The 23,174-nt window shown below is 44.7% G+C and overlaps 2 protein-coding genes across 2 annotated transcripts; both read left to right on the plus strand.

Moving 5' to 3' along the window:
* Positions 1–13,317: 13,317 nt before the first annotated feature.
* Positions 13,318–19,231, plus strand: LOC123407681 (sorbitol dehydrogenase). Its single transcript, XM_045100868.1, has 4 exons — positions 13,318–13,579; positions 17,778–17,845; positions 18,027–18,263; positions 18,389–19,231. The coding sequence occupies exons 1-4, from the start codon at positions 13,465–13,467 to the stop codon at positions 19,058–19,060; spliced, it is 1,092 nt and encodes a 363-aa protein (XP_044956803.1). The 5' UTR covers positions 13,318–13,464; the 3' UTR covers positions 19,061–19,231.
* A 1,023-nt stretch (positions 19,232–20,254) lies between these two features.
* On the plus strand, positions 20,255–21,712 carry LOC123408660 (L10-interacting MYB domain-containing protein-like). Its single transcript, XM_045101718.1, has 2 exons — positions 20,255–20,628; positions 20,708–21,712. The coding sequence occupies exons 1-2, from the start codon at positions 20,287–20,289 to the stop codon at positions 21,293–21,295; spliced, it is 930 nt and encodes a 309-aa protein (XP_044957653.1). The 5' UTR covers positions 20,255–20,286; the 3' UTR covers positions 21,296–21,712.
* The last annotated feature ends 1,462 nt before the right edge of the window (positions 21,713–23,174 follow it).

The raw sequence follows: 23,174 nt of genomic DNA on the forward strand, positions 1-23,174 counted from the left end.
TATCCGTGTACCAGATTGCATGACCAGATATTTCGAGAATTCTTAGGTGGGAATTCAAGTAGTTACTTATAGGACAATCTTCCAACAAATGCATGATGTTAGGTTGGGGTTCGACATCTAGTGCATTCGTTTGTTGACGGTCGTCTTACAGCGGTTCACGTTGTGTCTTAAAGAGTCCTTGTAGCTTGCTACGAATCGGGGACGCTTCGTATGCCGGGTGCACTGCCTTGCATTTGATGGCTACTGTAAGGTTCGAGCCCGTGCGATCCTGTCCACGGAAATATCGAACCGAAATCTTTCTCATGAGTTTGTTCTGGCTAATTGCAAGCCGCATCCTTTGTTTTGTTGGAATATGGTAATTCGAGTTGCTTCGATGTCAGATGGCGATTTCATATGTTTCCAAGAGCGGTTCTCATATTTCTATGGGAATGCTAATTAATTCTTTTGCTCAATCAAAATTTCTTTTCAATTCTTGTCAACCGGAATTGTCTTGTCAATTCTTTTCAACCGGTGTGCTTCTCTTCAAGTGAATTAAATCCTCTCCAATATTGCAGATCATTCTCTCAATTCTTACCGGAGTTTGTCTCATCTGTCCCAAGTTGTCTTTGTTTTTCCCCGCCCTCCCACCCTTTTCTTCAGTGATTCAATTCTCATCCAAGTGCCTTGATATTCAGTGATGCTTCCACTATCTTTTCTTCCGTGTCGTATCCGGTGATTCGTTGTGAAGATTATCAGGAGCTTCGTGTTCATCTTTATTCAATCGTGTTATCTTTTCTGGTGAATTCAATTTAGTTGTCCGTGTCATCATATCCTTTTCATCCTTTAAATTCCTTCATGTGTTGGAAATTCTTTTCAGCCTATCTTGTTATTTATTCTGCTCTTTCTATCTGGTGTGTTGAAGATATCTCGGAAGTTTTGTGTTTTCTATTCTTTAAGTATTTCGAGGTTCTCAACCTCATCTAGTTTTCATTTGTACCGGTGCATTCAATCTTTCTTTCAGTCTTTTCAACGGTGGTTTCTTTACGTGGGCCCATAACCCACAGTTTTTTCCGAGGATCTCATATGTCTCTTATAATCTTTTCGAAGATCTTTAATTCTTTTCAACTATGACGTAAGTATGAATTTCATCAGTCATATTCCTTCTTCAAGATCGCTTCAAATTTATTTGTCGTCATTGGCCAAATTTTTCCTTGGTCTTATTCCGGAGTGTCTCAGTATTCTTGGTGTTGTTTCTCGTCATCATTCTCAGCTTGCAAATTTGAAGGAGTGTTTCTCTCGAATTTTGGTTCATTCTCTTGAAGATTCATCATTTCAGCTTGGTGCCATCATCTTAATTGTTCCAATCATGAGTAATCCCTTTTCTTGCTATCCGGTGCTTTTCTGAGTTGTTTTCGTTCTCGATCCTCCGAAGGCCATCATCCAGAAGATTTTGTTCGTTCTCAGCTTGCAACTTTCATTCTCAAATTCTTCTCCATTGTTGTCTCTTCGTTCGTCTCTCCTTTATCTGGTGCCTTGTTCTAGTTTTCTCTCAGGTGGCTCATGATCTCTTCATTCTCATGTATCTCCATTCATTCATGGTTGCCTCATTCATTTCAATTCTCACCGGTGTCTCTTTCAATACTTCTTCAGTTTGTGCTCATGTATCTCCTCAATCATTTCTAGAATAATAAGTTGTCTGCTAAATCCGTTTCTTGTCGTCAATTTAATTTGATGAAGGATGAGCATAACATAATTCTTATTCTTGTTCTTCTTTTTTCCAAGAGATTTCAATTCTTCTTCCGGAGCGGCTCATGATATCAATTCATTCTCAAGTCTTCTTCAAGATTCTTGTTGGAGAACCTCAAGTATCCTTTCTCTTGCATTTCAAAGTGCAATTCTTCCTCCTTTATCATTTGAGGTGGTATTATAGCATTCTTGTTAGTGTAGGAGCCTAGAAGAGATTTCCTTTCAAGTATGAGATAATTAAAACCACCAATTCTATGATCATGAGATATTTGCAACCCATGATTTCTTCATTGAGCTATCTTGGTTTGGATTTCACCTCAAGCTTTTCCTATGGATTGTTGCTATTATGGTGCTTCTCATTAATCCAAGTTCCGAATGCATCCTCTTGGTGTAAGAAATTGTTCATATCTTGTTTCTCCCAAACAATCCTTGTTTCTGTTAGTGGCTGGTTGTCACTTCATTAGTTTGAAAAGGTTTCCATAAGCCCACTACTATCTTATTCTTTTCGTTGTTGTTTTTCCAACAACTCCGTTCAATTCTTCTTGCAAGGATGCTTGCCAAGTTCATTCGAGGTAGTCGTTGTCATTCTTTCTTCATTCTCTTCTTTAGTATGAGCTAGTTCCTATTCTCTTGTTCCGGAAGCATTGTGATGTTGCTCTTTTGGGTCAATCATGTTGTTCTATCAAGATAACGGTGTTCCCTTTGTTATATTTAGTTGTTGGTTGTGAATATTGTCTATTTCTTCCATCTTATCGAATTTTTTGTCCCATTTTCCTACCGAAGTGCTGCGAAATTTTCCATGAATTCTTGCTTCTTTCTCATATCATTCCTCATCTCTTCGCAACCTTCAAGGATCGTTGGTTTCACTCGTTTGTCAAAGAAGCGATTAAGTTACCTCTTGCTTTCTCATCCTCTCCCCCTTTCATTCTTGGATCTCGGGGCGAGATCCTCTTGTAGTGTAGGAGAGTTGTGACAGCCCAATGCCGACGTTCCAAAAGATTCCCCTTCTATTCTGTTTTCGTCGAGTGTCTATTTTCTTTTGTGGCATCATCATCGCATCATGCGCATCATCAGCATTGCATCGGCATCCCGTTGCCGCCAGTTTTCAAAACTTGCATCCGTTAGTAGTTGCCGGTTCTCGTCGTTGTCCGTTCTGAGCCCGACCACACACGCACGCGCCCGCGGCATCGTTCAAATCCTGTTTTTAAAAGTGTGTTGAAAACTTTCTCTGATTGGATTGAGATTTGACGTGTTGTCTTATTTTCATTTAGGTACGCTGCCTGTCAAGTTTCGTCGCGATCGGAGTCCGTTTGGTACCCGAACTGTCGACCGTAGCGGCACCGTATTAGGTCTATCGTCGGACGGTTGTCGGTGTTTTAAAAATCGTTGCCGCGTCGCCCGTTTCCCCTCTCGTCTCCGGATATCTACACTACACGGCCATTTACCCGTTCCCGCGTGCGGAATCGTCAGATTCCGACCGCACGGTTGGATCCGGGGCGGAAAAACCGCTAAACCTAGCCCCCTTCCCTATTTAAACACACCTCCCCTTCCATTTTTAGACTCCCCTAACCCTGCCTCAAAATCCGTGCAATTCCCGAAACCCTAGCAGCCCTCTCTCTCCTCCCAGATCTGATCCAGCCAAGGCCGATCTGGACCGTCGGATCTCTGATCCAATGGCCCAGGGCGCCTCCCGCAACTCCAGCTGTTGGAATTATGCCCTAGAGGCAATAATAAATATGGTTATTATTATAATTCCTGTATCAAGATAATAGTTTATTATCCATGCTATAATTGTATTGAATGAAGACTCATTTACATGTGTGGATACATAGACAAAACACCATACCTAGCATGCCTCTAGTTGGCTAGCCAGTTGATCGATGATAGTCAGTGTCTTCTGATTATGAACAAGGTGTTGTTGCTTGATAACTGGATCACGTCATTGGGAGAATCACGTGATGGACTAGACCCAAACTAATAGACGTAGCATGTTGATCGTGTCATTTTGTTGCTACTGTTTTCTACGTGTCAAGTATTTATTCCTATGACCATGAGATCATATAACTCACTGACACCGGAGGAATGCTTTGTGTGTATCAAACGTCGCAACGTAACTGGGTGACTATAAAGATGCTCTACAGGTATCTCCGAAGGTGTTGGTTGAGTTAGTATGGATCAAGACTGGGATTTGTCACTCCGTGTGACGGAGAGGTATCTCGGGGCCCACTCGGTAATACAACATCACACACAAGCCTTGCAAGCAATGTAACTTAGTGTAAGTTGCGGGATCTTGTATTACGGAATGAGTAAAGAGACTTGCCGGTAAACCAGATTGAAATAGGTATGCGGATACTGACGATCGAATCTCGGGCAAGTAACATACCGAAGGACAAAGGGAATGACATACGGGATTATACGAATCCTTGGCACTGAGGTTCAAACGATAAGATCTTCGTAGAATATGTAGGATCCAATATGGGAATCCAGGTCCCGCTATTGGATATTGACCGAGGAGTCTCTCGGGTCATGTCTACATAGTTCTCGAACCCGCAGGGTCTGCACACTTAAGGTTCGACGTTGTTTTATGCGTATTTGAGTTATATGGTTGGTTACCGAATGTTGTTCGGAGTCCCGGATGAGATCACGGACGTCATGAGGGTTTCCGGAATGGTCCGGAAACGAAGATTGATATATAGGATGACCTCTTTTGATTACCGGAAGGTTTTCGGAGTTACCGGGAATGTACCGGGAATGATGAATGGGTTCCGGGAGTTCTCCGGGGGGGCAACCCACCCCGGGGAAGCCCATAGGCCTTGGGGGAGACACACCAGCCCTTAGTGGGCTGGTTGGACAGCCCACAAGTGCCCTATGCGCCAAGGAGAAGAAAATCAAGAGAGAAAGAAAAAAAAGGAGGCGGTGGGAAGGAAGGGGGACTCCCTCCCACCAAACCTAGTCCAACTCGGTTTGGGGGGGGAGAGTCCTCCCCCTTGGACTCGGCCGACCCCCTTGGGGCTCCTTGAGCCCCAAGGCAAGGCCCCCTCCCTCCCACCTATATATACGGAGGTTTTAGGGCTGATTTGAGATGACTTTTCCACGGCAGCCCGACCACATACCTCCACGGTTTTTCCTCTAGATCGCGTTTCTGCGGAGCTCGGGCGGAGCCCTGCTGAGACAAGGTCATCACCAACCTCCGGAGCGCCGCCACGCTTCCGGAGAACTCTTCTACCTCTCCGTCTCTCTTGCTGGATCAAGAAGGCCGAGATCATCGTTGAGCTGTACGTGTGCTGAACGCGGAGGTGCCGTCCGTTCGGTACTAGATCGTGGGACTGATCGCGGGATTGTTCGCGGGGCGGATCGAGGGACGTGAGGACGTTCCACTACATCAACCGCGTTCTCTAACGCTTCTGCTGTACGGTCTACAAGGGTAGGTAGATCACTCATCCCCTCTCGTAGATGGACATCACCATGATAGGTCTTCGTGCGCGTAGGAAAATTTTTGTTTCCCATGCGACGTTCCCCAACACCAGCCGCCGCTGGCTCCTCAGGCCGAGCCGCCCATGCCTCCTATCGCCGCCCATGCCTCTACCATGCCCGAGGTGCCCCGAGCCCCTTGCCCGCGCCGGCTTGTTGCGCCGCCGGCGCTCACCCGTGCCCCGCCATCGGTCATGCACTCCGCCGCCGCCTGTCTTCGTCCCGCTGCCACGGCATCCTTCGCCGCCCGAGGCCATGCGCCGCCTCAAGTCGACCCCGCCTCGGGAACGGGCGGATCAGGTGGATCCCGGTCGGATCCCGCGTCCCTCGGCCTTCCCCGCCAGTTCTGAGCCGTGCCTCACCTCGTGCTCGCCATCGAGCGCCGCCAGGCCTCGTGCCTCGGGCACGGGAGGAGGCCAAGAGCGCTTCGCTCGCGTGAGCCTCTTGGGCCACTCAGAGCCCCGACCCAGCAGGAGCACAACCGCCCGAGGCCAGCCTCCAGTGCCCCCGGCCCAAGTGGCGGCTCAAGGTGAGCCTGAGCCACTCCCTCGCCCCCAGCGCTCCTTAGCTGTTTTGCACCCAGCTCGGCCCGGTAGATAATATAGATGATTTTCGAAATTATTTATATTCCAGAAAATTAGGCGATTTTAGAACGTTCCTAACTTTTATTCCGTAAGTCAGAACGAGGCGTATTGTATATGGTTTTGGTGTAGTTTTGCGCGTAGATTACGTTTGTGCAACTTGCATATTTGTTTGACGTAGTTTGAGCCGCCATATGCCTAGGTTTACGTGCTGCCTCAATAGGATAGTGCCCGCATTTATTTTCCGCGCGTGTTCGAATAGCTCGAATGCCTTAGATAAAATGTCCATGTTTTAGGATCCCCTTTGCCATGTATTTTAGAGCGGTCATTGGTATTTTTGCGTGTAGGGATTTGCCGCTAGTTTATTTTCCGTGCTTAGGACATTATCTCGAATTTACGTGTGGTGAAATTATTGTTGTGCAATCCCACTTGTTTTATATGTTTTCGGGGTAGGAAAATCCATAGGATTTTTCTGTGTATTTAGTTTTAGCTTTTGAGCAAGTAAGTTCGCCCGATATTTTGCCATGTTGTCCTCTTGTCTATTTCGTAGGATTTATTCTGTGCTTCGTTTGAGGGAGTTGTCAATTAGAGAGTTGATCTTTGATGTTTAGTCTAGCCCCTGGTATTTTTAGTTGCAATCGAAATCCATGTTTAGGTGTGCTTTGGTTGTTCTTTACTTGTTAGGAAACAGTAATGTTTTAGAGATGCTGAAATATTTCTAAGTCTGAGATCTGTTATATTTTGTTGTTGTCTTGTCTTGCTTATATCTTGTGATCTGTAGCTCTTTTGAGGTTGGTCCAATGGAGTTAGTTGTAGACTTTAGGATTCTCTAGCATGCTATGAGTTTTCATGCCATTTGGAGTCCTGTAGCTTATGGTTTTGCTGCTGTGAATATGCCTTCAGATCGAAAACTGCACTTTCATGAAGTGTTATTTTCACGAAGTCTGAAACTGTGTGTGAGAAGCCATTTTGTGACTTATTTTCCTAGTGATCCATGTTCCCATGTTAGTGGTTGTTAGTTGTATGTTGTAGTGCTACTTGACCTCTATCGTCTCATGCCTTGGTTGAGTTTATCGGAGTTGTGTAGCTCGTAGTTGTGGGGTGTAGAAAATGCTATGTGGCTGATTTTGCAGATTGTAGTGATTTCTTGTTTTGCTCGGAGTTGTTGAACGTTGCTCCGTTTTGATCGTGTCCTATATGAAACTTGCTTAGAATCTCATGTAGTTTCATTTTCTCTTGCTGGTTGTATGTTTTGAAGTGCTCGTGACCGTCGTTGCACACATATTGCATTCATGCCATCATATCTTGCGGTGCTTGTATCTTTTGAAGCGTAGCTCCGTTGGCAATGTTCTCTATGTGTAAATTGCTTGTAACGACGCGTAGAATCACGTGAACCTATTTGTTTTGATGTTTAACAACTAATTAAATGTGTTAGTTCAGATCTGGACAGAATTGTAAATTAACATGTGAGGTCGTCTCGGAGATGCTATATGTCATTTCTGACCTCATTTAAAATGCCTAGATAGGTAGTTTAATTACGCTTCACCTCTTGCCATGTTTAACCACATTTAATATTGCCCTGTATCTAATCGAGACAGAACTAAATAATTAAACGTGGAGTATCGTCAATATGCAACTCGTTGCATATTGAACTTCACTTAATGTGTAGCGTTTGATTGTTGTGAGTTGTCATGCCGTGACTTGCATGTATTCAGCTTCTCATGCATCATATGTGTTCTGCATCGTGTGGTGAATCTCGTGTGTTGATGCTTGTTTCCGGTTTCCTCCGTCTCGATAGAGTTCCGCAAGCGTGTCGGAAAGTGAGGACCCGTTCGACTACATCGGTTCGTCTGCTTCACGGAGTCATTCTTCTTCCAAGCGGGATCTCAGGCAAGACGACCATTTCCCCAGATACCATTACTATCATTGCCATGCTAGTTTTATCGTTTCTGTCGCTATGTCTCGTTGCCTACCACATGTTAAATATCAGCCTCTTAACAATGCCATGAAAACCTTCAACTTGTTCAACCTAGCAAACCACTGATTGGCTATGTTACTGCTTGCTTAACCATGTTGTTAGCGTTGCTAGTTGCAGGTGCAGTTGCTTCCATGTGTTAACATGGGTTCCTTGTTATATCACCATATTAATGCTATTTAAATTAATGCACCTATATACTTGGTAAAAGGTGGAAGGCTAGGCCTTTCTAGCCTGGTGTTTTGTTCCACCTTTGCCCCCTTAGTTTCGGCTACCGGTGTTATGTTCCATAGTTGAGCGCTCCTAACACGATCGGGGTTGTTATGTGGACCCCCTTGATAATTCGTTTTAGATTAAAGCTGGTCTGGCAAGGCCCAACTTTGGTACTACATTTGCCTAATAACCTAATAAAATTGCATAGGGACTTTCCGGTCCCCGAGGATAATTAATCAACCCCCGGGCCAGTGATCCTCATGAGTGTTGGTCCCACCTGAGCGATGTCCGGCGCCCCTCTGGTCACCCAGAGGTTCAGCGATCCCGGCGTCTAGCTCATCCGTCGTGTCCTGAGAACGAGATACGCGACTCCTATCTGGATCGTCGACACGTCGGCCGGCCTTGCTGGCTTAGTTTTACCTTTGACGAAATATCTTGTGCATCGGGATTCCGGTGATGCTTTGGGTAATCTCAGAGTTGAGGTTTTCCACTAAGGAGTCCGACGAGATCGCGAGTGTCGTGATCGACGATTTCTATGCGGCTTGTGGTAACTTGTGATGGACTAGTTGGAGCACCCCTGCAGGGTTAAATCTTTCAGAAAGTCGTGCCCGTAGTTATGTGGCAACGTGGAAGCTTTGTTTAACACTGGTTCTAGATAACTTGAAGTTAACTTAATTAAAATATGCCAACTCAGTGCGTAACCGTGACTGTCTCTTTCGTGAGCTCCTTCTTCGATCGAGGACACGGTGGGGTTATGTATGACGTAGCTAGGTGTTCAGGATCATTCGTTTGATCATCATTAGCTCACGACCGCTATGCGTAGAGCTTCCCCCTCTTATTTCTTGTACTCGTAAGTTTAGCCATGGAATATATGCTTAGCCGCTGTTGCAACCTCACCACTTAACCTTACCTCACCCATTAAGCTTTTCTAGTCTTGATACCTTTGGAAATGAGATTGTTGAGTCCCGTGTGGCTCACAGATTACTACAACACCAGTTGCAGGTACATGTAAAGATTACTTGACGCGAGCGCGTTGATTGTTCATTTGGAGTTGCTTCTTCTTCTTCTTCTTCTTCTTCTTCTTCTTCTTCTTCTTCGATCTAGGGGGGTTCCAGGCCGGCAGCCTGGGATAGCAAGGATGGACGTCGTTCTTCTTTTCTCGTTTGTTTTCGTCCGTAGTCGGACCCTGCTCTTATTCATGATGTTCATGTATTGTACTGTTGTGACTCTGATGTAGCTTGTGGAGAGTGTAAGCCAATTCTATGTATATATCTCGTCTCTTCAGTACATGTACTTGTAACGATATCCATTCTTGCGACACGACGAGATGCGCTTCTATGCCTGACGAGGCCCTCGTGCCAAATTGAGGATAGGGTCGCATCTTGGGCGTTGCAACATAGGTGAACCTAGTTATTTTAGGTTTTATGCTTGACAAATTAAATGTTAGTTTTATTCTGCATTTTTTCAACCCTAAAACCATAGTTATTTTAAATTGTCTATTCACTCCCTCTAGGCAACATCCACGTCCTTTCAATAAGGTTGTTAGTTTTTTTGTTGTTCACACTAAGTTTTGCCTTTTTCACATGTTTCGTAAAGTTGTCACTTTTTTCGCAAAACATCTTTACGAGCACCTACAATGTCGAGATATATGCATGAAACATCTATTGGTATTTTGTGACATTTAAAAAAAAGTAAACGTTTACAGCCGGCGGACCGACCGAGCCTTCGGTCGGCCGCTCACGACACGTCAGATCGAAGGCAACCAAACGTTGTTGGCTTGTCCCACTACGTGCGAAACCGCTTCGTGCGTGACGTGTTAGGCTGGTGGCTCCGAGCCACGTAGTCCCTTTCTTCTTTTTTTCTTCTTCTTTTTTCCTACTCAACCGCGAGATCACGTAGTATAACAAATCGCATGGGCCCACCACCAATTGTTCCTTTAAAATTGTAAAAAAAAATCTCCCGTGATGCAACCCGCGACACCTGTAGGGCTGCAAAAGGCGGTCGATGAAGTTGCATGGTCACCACGATCATCATCGAGTTTTGCTACAACCAGCTTCCAAATTTGCTATAATTGTCCATTAAAAAAAGTTGCATTCACGTTTGATTGCAACCTGAGTTCGTCGAATTTTTTCGTTACAACCGATGTTAATTTTTGCTATAACCGATCTCAATTTTTGCTACAAACATTCATTAAAAAAGCTGCATCCACATTCTTTAGAGTTGCAACCCGAGTTCATCAAATTTTTTTGCTACAACCCACATTTTGTTTTGCTACCACGTATTATCAGCGTTATTTTTTTGCTACAACCACATTCATATTTTTGCTACAACCATGTTTTTGTTGCATCTGTGCCCAAAATTTGCTACATTGTTGATTGTTTTCTGCTACCATCGACGAATTTTGCTGCATGGTTCGATTTAAAGATTAAACAGGATACGATGTGGTGGCTCGCGCGCGACCAGGCTGAAAGTTTCGACCGACGCGCCGGCGCAGATCAGTGTCCTTTATCATATGTTTGGACAGGGGCGGAGCTGCATGGACGGACCCTGATGCACAGGCATCGGGATCGTATTTTATTTTCAGCGGTGATTAGCATCAACAGCATGCAGGCTACGATAATTAATGTGCATCGGGTTGCAAATTTGTTTTCATGATCGAGTCTCGTGCCCAGCGATAGCTTTTGGTTCGGGTGGCTTTTGGGGGATTTTTTCACTGTTTTAACCCATAAGACGTAAGTAATTCACAGAATGAACTCGATCTGAAAGTATTTCCGGATCTGACCCTTTTAGAAACGCCAGAGTCCGTGGCGTTGCTGCTCCACGTAGAAACGCCTGTCTAACGTGGCATTTCTGGTCTACATTGGAACGCCAGTCTAGCGTGCGTTGCAGCCCCAGACCGAAACGCCAATGCCTTTGGCGTTGCAACCCAGGTGACGAACGCCATGAATAATGGCGTTTCTACCGCGCAAAACAGTGCCCCCTGCCATCGGTCCTATCGGCTCGCTGCAGTAATTATTTAGCCCCGCGCAGAACGAGCCGTAGCGCCAGAGACCTTTTCCGCGTGCTCGCTGCAGTAATTATTTAGCCTGGCGCGCGAACAGTGAGAAGGAGGACAAAGGCACGTCCCTCTGATCGATTCCCGTACTTGCCGAATGCCGATCATCTCTCTATCCGACTAGGCGTGTACAGCAGACCTGGTTTGGCTCATTGGCTGCACTGCCTGGTCATTTCTTGCCGGGTGGATATTGACATGTTGTGGCCCTGCCACTGCGTGTGTGCGTGTGATCAGTTAAAAGCATGGTTAATGGTACAGCCAGTTGCTGGTTATATATATTTTTTTGTGACGAGCTGACTATATGATATTGACACAACATTTATAATCAAGGTTACACTACAATAGATAGATGTAAATAAGTACTTCCTTCGTCCTAAAATTTTTGTCATAGATTTATTTAGATACGAATGTATCTAGTTAAGTTTTAGTATTTAGATACATTCATTCCTTGACAAAGCTAAGACAAAAAATTTGGGACGGAGGGAGTGCTATTATAATGATACAAGGCTCACCATCCTCCCTCACAAAGTGCCTAGGAGCACGTACGGGAATCGATCAGAGGGACGTGCCTTTGTCCTCCTTCTCACTGTTCTCGCGCCAGGCTAAATAATTACTGCAGCGAGCATGAGGAAAAGGTCTCTGGCGCCATGGCTCGTTCTGCGCGGGGCTAAATAATTACTGCGGCGAGCCGATAGGACCGATGGCAGGGGGCACTGTTCTGCGCGGTAGAAACGCCATTATTCATGGCGTTTGTCACCTGGGTTGCAACGCCAAAGGCATTGGCGTTTCAGCTGGTGTTGCAACGCACGCTAGACTGGCGTTCCAATGTAGACCAGAAACGCCACGTTAGACAGGCGTTTCTACGTGGAGCAGCAACGCCATGGACTCTGACGTTTCTAAAAGGGTCAGATCTGGAAATACTTTCAGATTGAGTTCATTCTATGAATTACTTACGTCTTATGGGTTAAAACAGTGAAAAAATCCGCTTTTGGGCAGGGGAGGTCGTAGCCTCTAAGCCTTTTGGGCATGGGTGTTGTGGGCCTACTGGGCATCTAATTGTACATGCTAGTTTAACTACTGTTGGAGTTTTTCATAAAAAAAAACTACTATGGGAAAACTGTTTTTAGGCTAATTTTAATGTTTTATTTTCTTTTTCTAATTTTATGTGTAATTTGTATCAACAAATGCATTTTTATCACTTTATTTAGTACAGTATCGATCAAAAAGTTTATTCCATTGCTAAAACGGTGCATCAGGATAACTTTAGCTCTAGCTTCGCTCGTGTGTTTGAAACACATCTTCTATTTCTAAATAGTTGAAACCCACTACCTAATTTTGCTAGACATGCAAACATGCCACACAAGCAAGTCATGCATGTTAATAGAAGTTACACCTTGTGTATTTATTTATGCATGCATGTAGCATTGCCACATCACCAATACATGCATGTTAGTCCTAAATTATTATTTTTCATCCTATTTAATATTGAATGTATATGTGTTGAGGGATACCATATACTAATGCAGTGGAGCCATCACATTTGACATTATTTGACTACAATTACAAAAATATTTTTCATATGCTTCATATTTGTACTTAATTTTTTGAACACATATGTGCTTCATATTAGTTTTAGTTATTTTGTAACAATGATTTATGCATTTCTTCTATCAAAGTTCCCGCTGCAACGCGCGGGGCATCATCTAGTTTTTTAAAGCCAGCTAGGTGCCAAAGCGGCCCTCCGACAGTACGTGTTTTAGTTTGCAGATAATAATGACATGGTGTCCAGTAAAAAGCTCGGGCCTGCCTCTCGTCATCCGGCTGCTCCTTCCGCGCATCAAGATTTGTGGACGGCTCCTAAAGAAAAGAAAAGGTTTTCTCAACCGAGTTATAAAAGAAAGTGTGGTCCCACTCCCACCCAGAAGAAACTGTGGCCCAAACAGAAACCGTGCCTGGAGCCCTGGATATGGTATCCGGCTCGAGGCCGACATGGCACGGACGCTGCAATCCAGTATCCACCGTGATGCCCATCGCCCTAATGATTACACGCTTGATTCAAGAATAAAGGCAAAAAAGAAGGAAAAAATGATGATCACACACGTCATCTCGGTTTCTGCCGTTCTTTTTGCCTGATTGGCAGCGGGGACACGACGGCCTGATGGAGTCGAACCGCGAAGTGGCAAGGATCACACGCACGGTCACAGTCGGCGGACACGACGGAAGTCTAGCCGCGACAAGGCCGGTGGGCGAGCTGATCCAAAAGAAAAATAATTTCCCTTTGCCGCCGTCCACAACTTGCGAGCGATAATAAAGCGATAAGCATCGCACCGCCCGACGGCTGCCAAAGAAAAATAGTCACTCCGCGCTTTATAGTCGTCCCATCACTCACCTGCCCTTCAGTATACTGTGAGCCTGTGACTGAGTGGGAGAGAAAGGAGAGGGAGATGGGGAAGGGAGGGAAAGGCGAGGCGGCGGCCGGCGGCGAGGGCGAGAACATGGCGGCTTGGCTGGTGGCCAAGAACACCCTCAAGATCATGCCCTTCAAGCTTCCGCCGCTGGGTTTGTTTTCTTCCCGACCTTTCCCGTTTCTGTTTTTCGCTATACAAATCGACTCGCCGTTCTAGGATTTTGTAATCCATTGCTGGCTCGTGAACTCGATCGGTTTTCTGCCGATTGTTCTTGTCCAGAAGTGTCCGTTTGTTAATAGACAATCCGAACCTGAAATCCAGGTGGCACTGACGAGTTTGGTTTTTTAAGCTTATCTTATCGGGTTTGCGCATGTCAGACGTGGACGTGGAGGTAAGTAGTGGCAGGATAGTTCATGTCAACGCAAGGATGTGTCTAGCTCTCATTTAGCGATTTAACGAATTCACATCTAAATCGTATATCATTTGATTTTGATGAAGATTCGTGCCAGTTTATTATTTTTATTTTTTGTTTGATTACTCAAATGATGTGTAGGAGTTAGATGAGACTTTGTTATTTCTTATCTAGGTGAGATTTAGCAAATCTGTTAACATGATTTATTTAAGTCTCGTCTTAATTTTCTAATTTAAGTCAATTTGCAGACTTTTTTAAAAAAGAGTAAGAACCGGCCTATGCATATGGATGATGCATGCATTTATTTTATTAATTTTTCTTACTTATAAAGGTTAGAATTGGTGATAGGATCGTACAAATAAACAAATACACTTATATCTACACGTGAGACTATCAGCTTTTCAGAAGATAGAATAAACAAATCTTATTTTTTAAGACCTATGCCAAATAAACAAATAAATTACTAGCCTAATATGAAAATAGCGCTCTTTTAAAACATAGATTATAAATGCATTTATATTAATTTCTCTGCACAACCAATTCTTTTACAGCGTGTTTGGTTGGGGGTAATTAGAGTGACGGAATGGAAATTAAAGGGTACGAGACTTTAAATCTATTGTTTGGTTAGGGGGATTGGGAATTTATAAAGGAATAAGCATGGAACTTCAGCGTGTTTGGTTGGGGGTAATTAGAGTCGGGGAATGGGAATTAAAAGGATACAAGACTTTAAATCTATTGTTTGGTTCAGGGGATTGGGAATTTATAAAGGAATAGGCATGGGAATTGAGACTCCAACTTTTGCCGTTTTATTAACAGGGGAGGGGGTGGGAGTTGGGAGGGAATTGTTTTAGTGAGTCAATCTTAACCCTTCATCATAACTTATGTCCACTCCCTTAGTCTAATCCCTTGTCAATTCCCATGAACCAAACAAGGGAATACAAATTCTCCTCAAATTCTCACATATAATTCGTATCATGTGCCAAGTAGGGGATTGGGAATAAAATGACTCATCCCATGTCTAATCTCAATACAACTCCCTACATTAAACTCTCATTCCTCTTCTCAAATATTGCCAAACACGTTGTTGAGACTCCAACTCCTACCGTTTTATTGGGGGAGGGGTGGGAGTTTGGAGGGAATTATTTTAGTGAGTCAATCTTAACCCTTCATCATAATTTATGTTCACTTTCCTGGTCTAGTCCCTCGTCAATTTCCATGAACCAAACAAGGGAATACAAATTCTCCTCAAATTCTCACACATAATTTCTATCATGTACCAAACAAGGGAATGGGAATAAAACGACTCATCTCATGTCTAATCCCAATACAACTCCCTATACTAAACTCCCATTCCTCTTCCCAAATATTGCCAAACGCGTTGTTAGTTTTATAGCATAATAGAAGAGAATGAACACATTTATTTATTTTTACGGAGGAGAGAGCGAACACATCGCAACTTCACAACATGGTTGTAGACGTTGTCCTCCTACCAAATACACGATCTTGCATTCAAATTACTTACGACCATTCACCTATGTTTTAAAATTTAAAATGTGTATCTCACTGTAAATCTCACGAAGGACCTACAATGGTCGCTTAGAAATCATCTATGCCTACAACATGACCTTTTATTATATTTACGCCCTCTTCTTAATCATAAACCATGCAATAGTCGTAGGACAACACCATCTTTCGATGATCTCTTATGGTTCCGTAGCAACGCACGAGCACTGTGCTAGTTGTTTATAAAGATTTTACAAAGTAATACTCTTTTCATTTAAAAAAATAAGTTTTAAAGGAAAATCACTACTGCAGATGGATGTATATTGAGATACTTTAAATTATAGATTCATTCATTTTTGCTCCGTGTGTGGTCCGTAGTAAAATCTCTAAAAAAAATTATATTTAGGAATGAAGGAAGTAAATCAGTAAACCTGAAGCCAACATTTTGACAACATTTGTCTCTACTCCTATCCATTTAAAGAAAAGGGATGCCGAATGTCGATAGTCCGAGCTGAATACCAAACAGACCTCACACCATAGCTTAACACTAAAAACGGAGGCCCCAACCAAGCCACAATTGCCGGGTTTGAGGCACACACTAGTCCGACGCATTCAGGGGCCGCCGCCGCCGTCTTCCACCGATCTATCTTCAGAGCAGGTACTCACGCATCGACCTTGTCAGGCCTGCCATGACGCCAGGCACCGCTATGCTCCTACGTGAGCCCGTCAACACGCATCTGACTCTGATACTCCATTGTGCCACGCCGTCGAGATCCACCGTCTTTGATGCGAAAGAGGTACTTGCCCTAAAACGATGCCCCCAGGAGGGAAAACGACATCAAAGATGTTGTCATCGTCCGATCCAGGAAGCCCTAGATCTAGGGTGTCCTCCGGAGCGTGCTTTCGCAACCTGTAACAACGATGCCTCAAGAAGGGAACAAGGGAACGACATCACAAACGCCGCCATCGTCTACAACAATCATAGTCGTCATGATTTTTATCGTGTGTCGCCGGTCCCTTCAACCGGAGCAAGAAACAATGCCCTCAAGAGGGCTACGGCGCAAAAGCACTCCATCGCTTGACCCCCAAGAAGATCTAGGGTTTCTTCTGAAGTTGACCACGCTGTCAAGGACCAAACAAGGGTTGAATCCCGGTGAGATCAAAAGAATCCGTCAAGATCCACCCAGTTGCTGACGTGCCGCGCCCGCCACCGCCCCATTCGCAACACGGTGACCATGGCCGGTACCCAGCCTCCAGACATCACGAACACGTCCAGCCACGGCCAGATCTGGCCGAGGCCAGCGACCCGCTTCAAAGTCCCATCGTCGTACGCCCCGATGGGCATCTAACCTGGATGACGCCAACCGCCACTAGATCCTCTCGCCACATAGCAAGAATTTGGGGGGGGGGGGGGTGGGCAACCTCTCACACGGGAGGTTAGTTTTTGGCCAGACTCGTCTCTCCCGCGCACAACCCACAATTCTGGCGGGTTTTAGTTTATAGACATTATTTTTCTATATTGGTTGTTTATAATCCCTGGCAATTTCGATTGATCTATGCATTTTGTAGGAAACTTCCATGTACGATAAGTGTCTTGTGAAGGCTTGTATGTTTTTATAGCACTCTCTGTGTATTAAAATATAGGGAAACGTTTCAATACGGCGCGCCGGCCGAACCGACGCGTCGGTCGCTCCGTCGCGCGCGCGGGCTCATGCAACATTTTTCTCACGCGCGCGCTTCGTTGGTTAGTGGATGCAACATTTTTCGTCTAAATTTGTTGTAACCAGCGTCATATTTGCTGCAAGCGTTTTTTTACTATATTTGTTCAGTAAAAATGCTGCATATACGTTTGGTTGCAACTTCAGTTCGTCGGATTTTTCGTTACAATCAATGTTTTTTACTTTTGCTACAACCTTGTTTTTTTGCTAGAACCGGCATCATTTTTTGCTGAAACTGTTCACTAAAAAAGTTGCATACACGTTCACGTAAATATTTGTTACAACCGGCGTTTGACTTTTGCTACCATGCATCATCAGATTCGTTTTTTTGATACGATCACGTAGATTTTTTTTTTTTCTAAAAATTTTGTTTTTTGTTGCAACCGTTGAAAAAATTGCTGCATCGCGACGAATTTTGCTGCATCGAAAAAAAAATATTGCATGGAGATCCAACGGTGCGGACTCGCGAAGGTTGGTGGATCGTGTGGCCCACACGCGGCCTGCCAAAAGTTTCTGCGCCGGCGCAGATCACTCCCCTAAAATATAAGAAGTTTTTAGATACTATCGTAATAATGGCAAAAGGCGTCTTATAATTTGTTACAGAGGGAGTATGTCATAGAGGGGGCATTTTATTCCTATGCTTTAAAAATCTTGTTAATCATCCTCAAAAGAAAAACCTTGTCAATCGAAGAGGCTGAATTGATTCATGTATCCAGGTCCTTATGATGTGCGAGTCCGGATGAAGGCGGTGGGCATCTGCGGCAGCGACGTGCATTACCTGAAGGTGGTTTCTCACACTAATCAATCATCTGGAGTAGATTTTTTTCGAATTGAGGGGCTCACCCCCGATTTCATTTCGTTAGCTGGAAAGAAACCGATAAACAGGTTAAAACAAGTCTTCCAGGGTACTCTGTATAATCAAGTTCTACTTAAAGCTAAAACCTGTGACATGTGTTGGATTGCAGGAGATGCGCATTGCCCATTTCGTGGTGAAAGAGCCGATGGTGATCGGGCACGAGTGCGCTGGCATCATCGAGGAGGTGGGCGGCGGCGTGAAGCACCTCGCCGTGGGAGACCGCGTGGCGCTGGAACCCGGCATCAGCTGCTGGCGCTGCAGGCACTGCAAGGGCGGCCGCTACAACCTCTGCGACGACATGAAGTTCTTCGCCACCCCACCTTACCACGGATCACTTGCCGACCAGGTCCGTTATATACTTAATTGCACTTTGCAAGCTGCAAGCTGAGCTTAATGATTTTGACCATTTGTTGCTGAGGTAAATAAGAGGAGCATATCCTTATGAGTGTGTGTGGGGTGGATTTTGTGTAGATTGTGCATCCAGGTGACCTGTGCTTCAAGCTTCCAGACAACGTGAGCCTGGAGGAGGGCGCCATGTGCGAGCCCCTGAGCGTGGGTGTGCACGCTTGCCGCAGAGCCGACGTGGGCGCGGAGAAGAAGGTGCTCATCATGGGCGCGGGCCCGATCGGGCTGGTCACCATGCTCTCCGCGCGCGCCTTCGGAGCGCCCAGGATCGTCATTGCCGACGTCGACGACCACCGCCTGTCTGTCGCCAAGTCCCTCGGCGCGGACGCCACCGTGAAGGTCTCAGGCGACACGGAGGACCTCGCAGGGGAGATCGAGCGCATCCAGGCGGCGATGGGAGACGACATCGACGTGAGCCTGGACTGCGCCGGGTTCAGCAAGACGATGTCGACTGCGCTGGAGGCGACGCGGCCGGGCGGGAGGGTTTGCCTGGTGGGGATGGGGCACAACGAGATGACGGTGCCGCTCACGTCGGCGGCGATCCGGGAGGTGGACGTGGTGGGGATCTTCCGTTACAAGGACACGTGGCCGCTGTGCCTCGACTTCCTGCGGAGCGGCAAGATCGACGTGAAGCCGCTCATCACGCACAGGTTCGGGTTCTCGCAGGGGGAGGTCGAAGAGGCGTTCCAGGTCAGCGCGCGCGGCCGCGACGCCATCAAGGTCATGTTCAACCTCTAACAACTCCACAGACTGCTACTACTGTTGCTAAGCATTCAGATTCTGGCCGTGCTTGGATTGAAGCAGCGTGTCCGCGCGCGCGTGGTGTGTTGTGTGTCGTGAAATAAAATGATTCTGCAGACTGATTTCTTCGACGTCGATCACACTGTATAATCTAAAATGATTGAAGTATATTCTCAAGGGATGTCGGAATCCTTCGAGCACATTCGCCAATAACACGCCGTTCTCTCACACTTGCCGATCACACTGTATAAGCAAGCACATCAGCGCATTGCACAATCGTATGCGCCGGCACAATAACACGAAGAACGCCATACGTAACGAACGGAGGGAGAAGCTAGGAACACTTTCTTTGTTAGGGCCTATTTGGGACTGCTTTGCTTCAGAAAAATCAGCTCTGCTTTTAAAATCGCAAGTCAAACGGAACAACTCCACGATGTCCAGCTCCACGAAAAAACTCGAATCTGAGGGCCGGCTTCGTGTTTTCTGTGAAGCTCCTCAAGGGGTACTCCGAAAATTCTATTTTGATAACTAGACGTGAAGTTGTGAGATAATTATCCACCACTGCCACCCAAAAGTCATACCGTTTCGTTCTTTTCTTTTTTCCAGCGAGAGGACCCTAGATCGTTCTTTCTCCTTCAGCCGCCGCCAGAACAGAACGCACGACCTCCAGCCGCCGCCGCCGCGACCTGGATCGGCCGGCCGGAGTACGACCGCGGCGAGGAGACCACCGGAATGAGTCGATCCGATGGTCCTCCTCCACCTCCCCCCAATTCCTCCTTCCATCCCCAGCAGTCGGGCCTTTCCCCAGCAGGAGCAGCAGCGAGGACAGCCATGGCGCCCGTGATGAGGGTCGGCTTCTCCCAGCCCGATCCGTCCTCGACGACAGCAGGGATGGCCGGTGTGGCGTTCGCCTCTTTTGGGAGTACCCATTCCACACCTGCTGCTGCTGCCGGCATGGATTCGGTGCACACCACCTGCACGAACAGCACCAAGAACGGCACGAACAACAGGAAGAAACGTACAACCCCTAAGGAAGAGCAGGTATATAAAAATTTTCAGTTGTATTCGTTATAGATGACTAGATGAATTATATGGGTATGTACAAGTAGAGATGGCCACAGTAGACATCCATGAGCATGTATGGCAAAATAATAGAGGAAAATTGAGAATAGACAAAATTGATACATGAACACTGCAATGCAATTTGAGAATACACAAAATTGATGCAAAGTCATACTGAATCATACTATTATGTTCAGGGTGATTCAATGGAGTGGACCGACGAGTACGTCCAAATCATTTGTTCCTTGATGGCCGAACAAGTGGAACAAGGGAATCGTCCCAACACTCATTTGAATCCTTCAGCTTATAATACAGTGTCAGAAAGGTTCTATCAGATGACTGTAATTAGTTTATCAAAGATGCAACTGAAGAACAAGTGGGATAAGTTAAAGGGTGATTGGTCTTGTTGGAATAAATTAATGAGGAAACAAACTGGAACAGGTTGGGACAGTTCGATGGGGGTTATTGTCATGGACAATGAGTGGTGGAAGAAGGCGAGAAAGGTGAGTGTTCACAAATATTCCATTACGATGGTAATTCTAGTTCATACATGTTATGTTGATCATTTGTTTATATATATAGGACATTCCTGGACGTGGCAAGTTTAGAAAAAAGCCTCTTCAAAATCAGCTGCACCTTTCCAAAATGTTTGGTAATATTTTGAATGATGAACAAGATCATTGGAATCCCATGAGTGACAATCCCATCATACCCCCAAGTCAAGAGAATTTGGTTGACGTTGATAATATTGTTGAAGTTGGAGAGGAAGAGCTTTATGAAATCCCTGAAGATGTTGGTAACGTGGTTGGAGGTGAGGAAGATGAGGTCCAGGAGGTTTCTCCTTGCATTGCTAATGCAAAGAAGATACCTCGTGTGCTTGTTGAAAAAAATAAGAAACAAAAGTCAAGCACATCAGTTGTCATCCAAGATAAAATTACAAAGATAGCTGAATGTGCCGCCTCTTTCACATCAATGAAGCAAGGAGAGGTGACAATCAAGGAAGTCATGGATATGGTCTTGGAATGTGGGGCCGTGTATGGTTCCGATGAGCATGATATTGCCACACAGTTATTTGTGAAGAAGGAGCAACGGGAAATGTTCAAGACCCTTCCTAAAGAGTGTAGGTTTAATTGGCTTAAGAGGAGATACAACGACAAGTATGGAAATTGAAGTAGTAATGTGTTGGCGCGTGATTTTTTTGTCTCATGTCATTTGAACTATTTGGTTTATGCATGTCGGAGTGAACTATTTTAGCATTATATGTCATTTGAACTATTTGGTTTATGTATGTCGGAGTGAACTATTTTACCGTTGTATGTCATTCGAACTATTTGGTTTATGTATGTCGGAGTGAACTATTTTACCGTTGTATGTCATTTGCACTAAAACATTTGCGCTACATATGTCAACTAATATTTGTCGGTTTTTGTTATTGTGCTATATGCAGATATCTGAAAGTGATAGTGATGATTCCGATGATGATAGTAACCAGTTTTTAAATCTTGTTTTGGGTGCTGCTACACTTGCACAAGTATATTGTGATCAATATCTTCATAAGAACCCACCGAGGACATCAATTCTAAGTGGCATGGGATGGTTGTAAGAGACTCTGAGGACTCCGGGCGAATGCCTTTCACAACTTCGCATGAACACAGAAGTGTTCATGGACCTTCATGACTTGTTGGTGCGAAGGTACGGGTTAGAACCATCCATGCATGTGAGCACATATGAAGGTCTTGCAATTTTCCTATTCACTTGTGGTGGCAATAAGTCCAACAGAAGAGGTCAAAATCGTTTCAAGCACTCGAGAGAAACCATTAGTAGGAAATTCGATGAGGTTCTCAACTGTTTGATGAAAATGGCAAAAGATTTCATTACACCTAAAAACCCCAACTTCCCCACTGTCCATAAGAGGATAAAAGATGATAGGCGGGCGTACCCACACTTCAAAGATTGCATTGGTGCAGTTGATGGCACACATATTTCAGTGTCTCTCTATCCCGAGGATAGTATCAGATATATTGGGAAATCAGGGATACCAACTCAAAATGTTCTTGCAATTTGTGACTTTGACATGCTATTCACTTATGTGTCTCTGGGGCAACCAGGAGCTATGCATGACACTAGTGTGTTATACAATGCAATAAGTGTTGATGAAAGGTTCTTCCCACACCCTCCAAAAGGTAACATTTTAGCATATGATCATACAATTCACTAATTGTTTAAATATCAAATGTTTGTACAAGAAATAGATGATATCATTTCCTTATTTTATAGGCAAATATTATGTTGTTGATGCGGGATATCCCAATCGTCCGGGATACCTAGCTCCTTAAAAGGGTGAGAAGTATCATATGCCAGAATGGCGTAGAGGTATGGAGCCAAAAACTCCAACGGAAAAATTCAACCGAGTCCATTCATCTATCCGCAATGTCATTGAGCGATCATTTGGAGTGCTAAAAATGAAGTGGCAGATTCTGTATATGATGCGACCGTACCCGATGTTCAAGCAAAAAATGATCGTTGTTGCTACTATGGTCCTTCACAACTTTATTCGTGAGCATAACAGCGAAGACTTGGACTTTTCTCGGTTCGACCGTGATCCTGATTATGTGCCTACAATACCGAACAGGTATAACAAATTTGTTGCTACCTCTGATAGATCTACAACGGAACCGGATGCTCCGACCATGGATACATTCCGTAATGAGTTAGCCACCGCTATTGCCGATGGGTAGAACTAGATTTCTACTGTTAAAGATGGTTCGGGTTTTATTTGCATTTTTTTCTTCGAGGGAGTAGAACAATTGTATCGTTGGACATTCATGTGGATCTTTTTAATTATGTATCGCAATAGTTCACATCATTTTACAATAGTTCACTTAAATCTTATGCCATTTTTTTATGGTTGCCATTTATAGTTCACTTAAATTTTATGATAGATCTACAAGACTTTAAAAAATATCTCAAGGCGCACAAATGTTGGGCCGTCAAAACATTATGCATAAAAAATAGGGGCAGAATAGACTATTTTCATCAAATACTACTG

Source organism: Hordeum vulgare, chromosome 7H, assembly GCF_904849725.1.
Source record: "Hordeum vulgare subsp. vulgare chromosome 7H, MorexV3_pseudomolecules_assembly, whole genome shotgun sequence".
Taxonomy (NCBI): Eukaryota; Viridiplantae; Streptophyta; class Magnoliopsida; order Poales; family Poaceae; genus Hordeum; species Hordeum vulgare.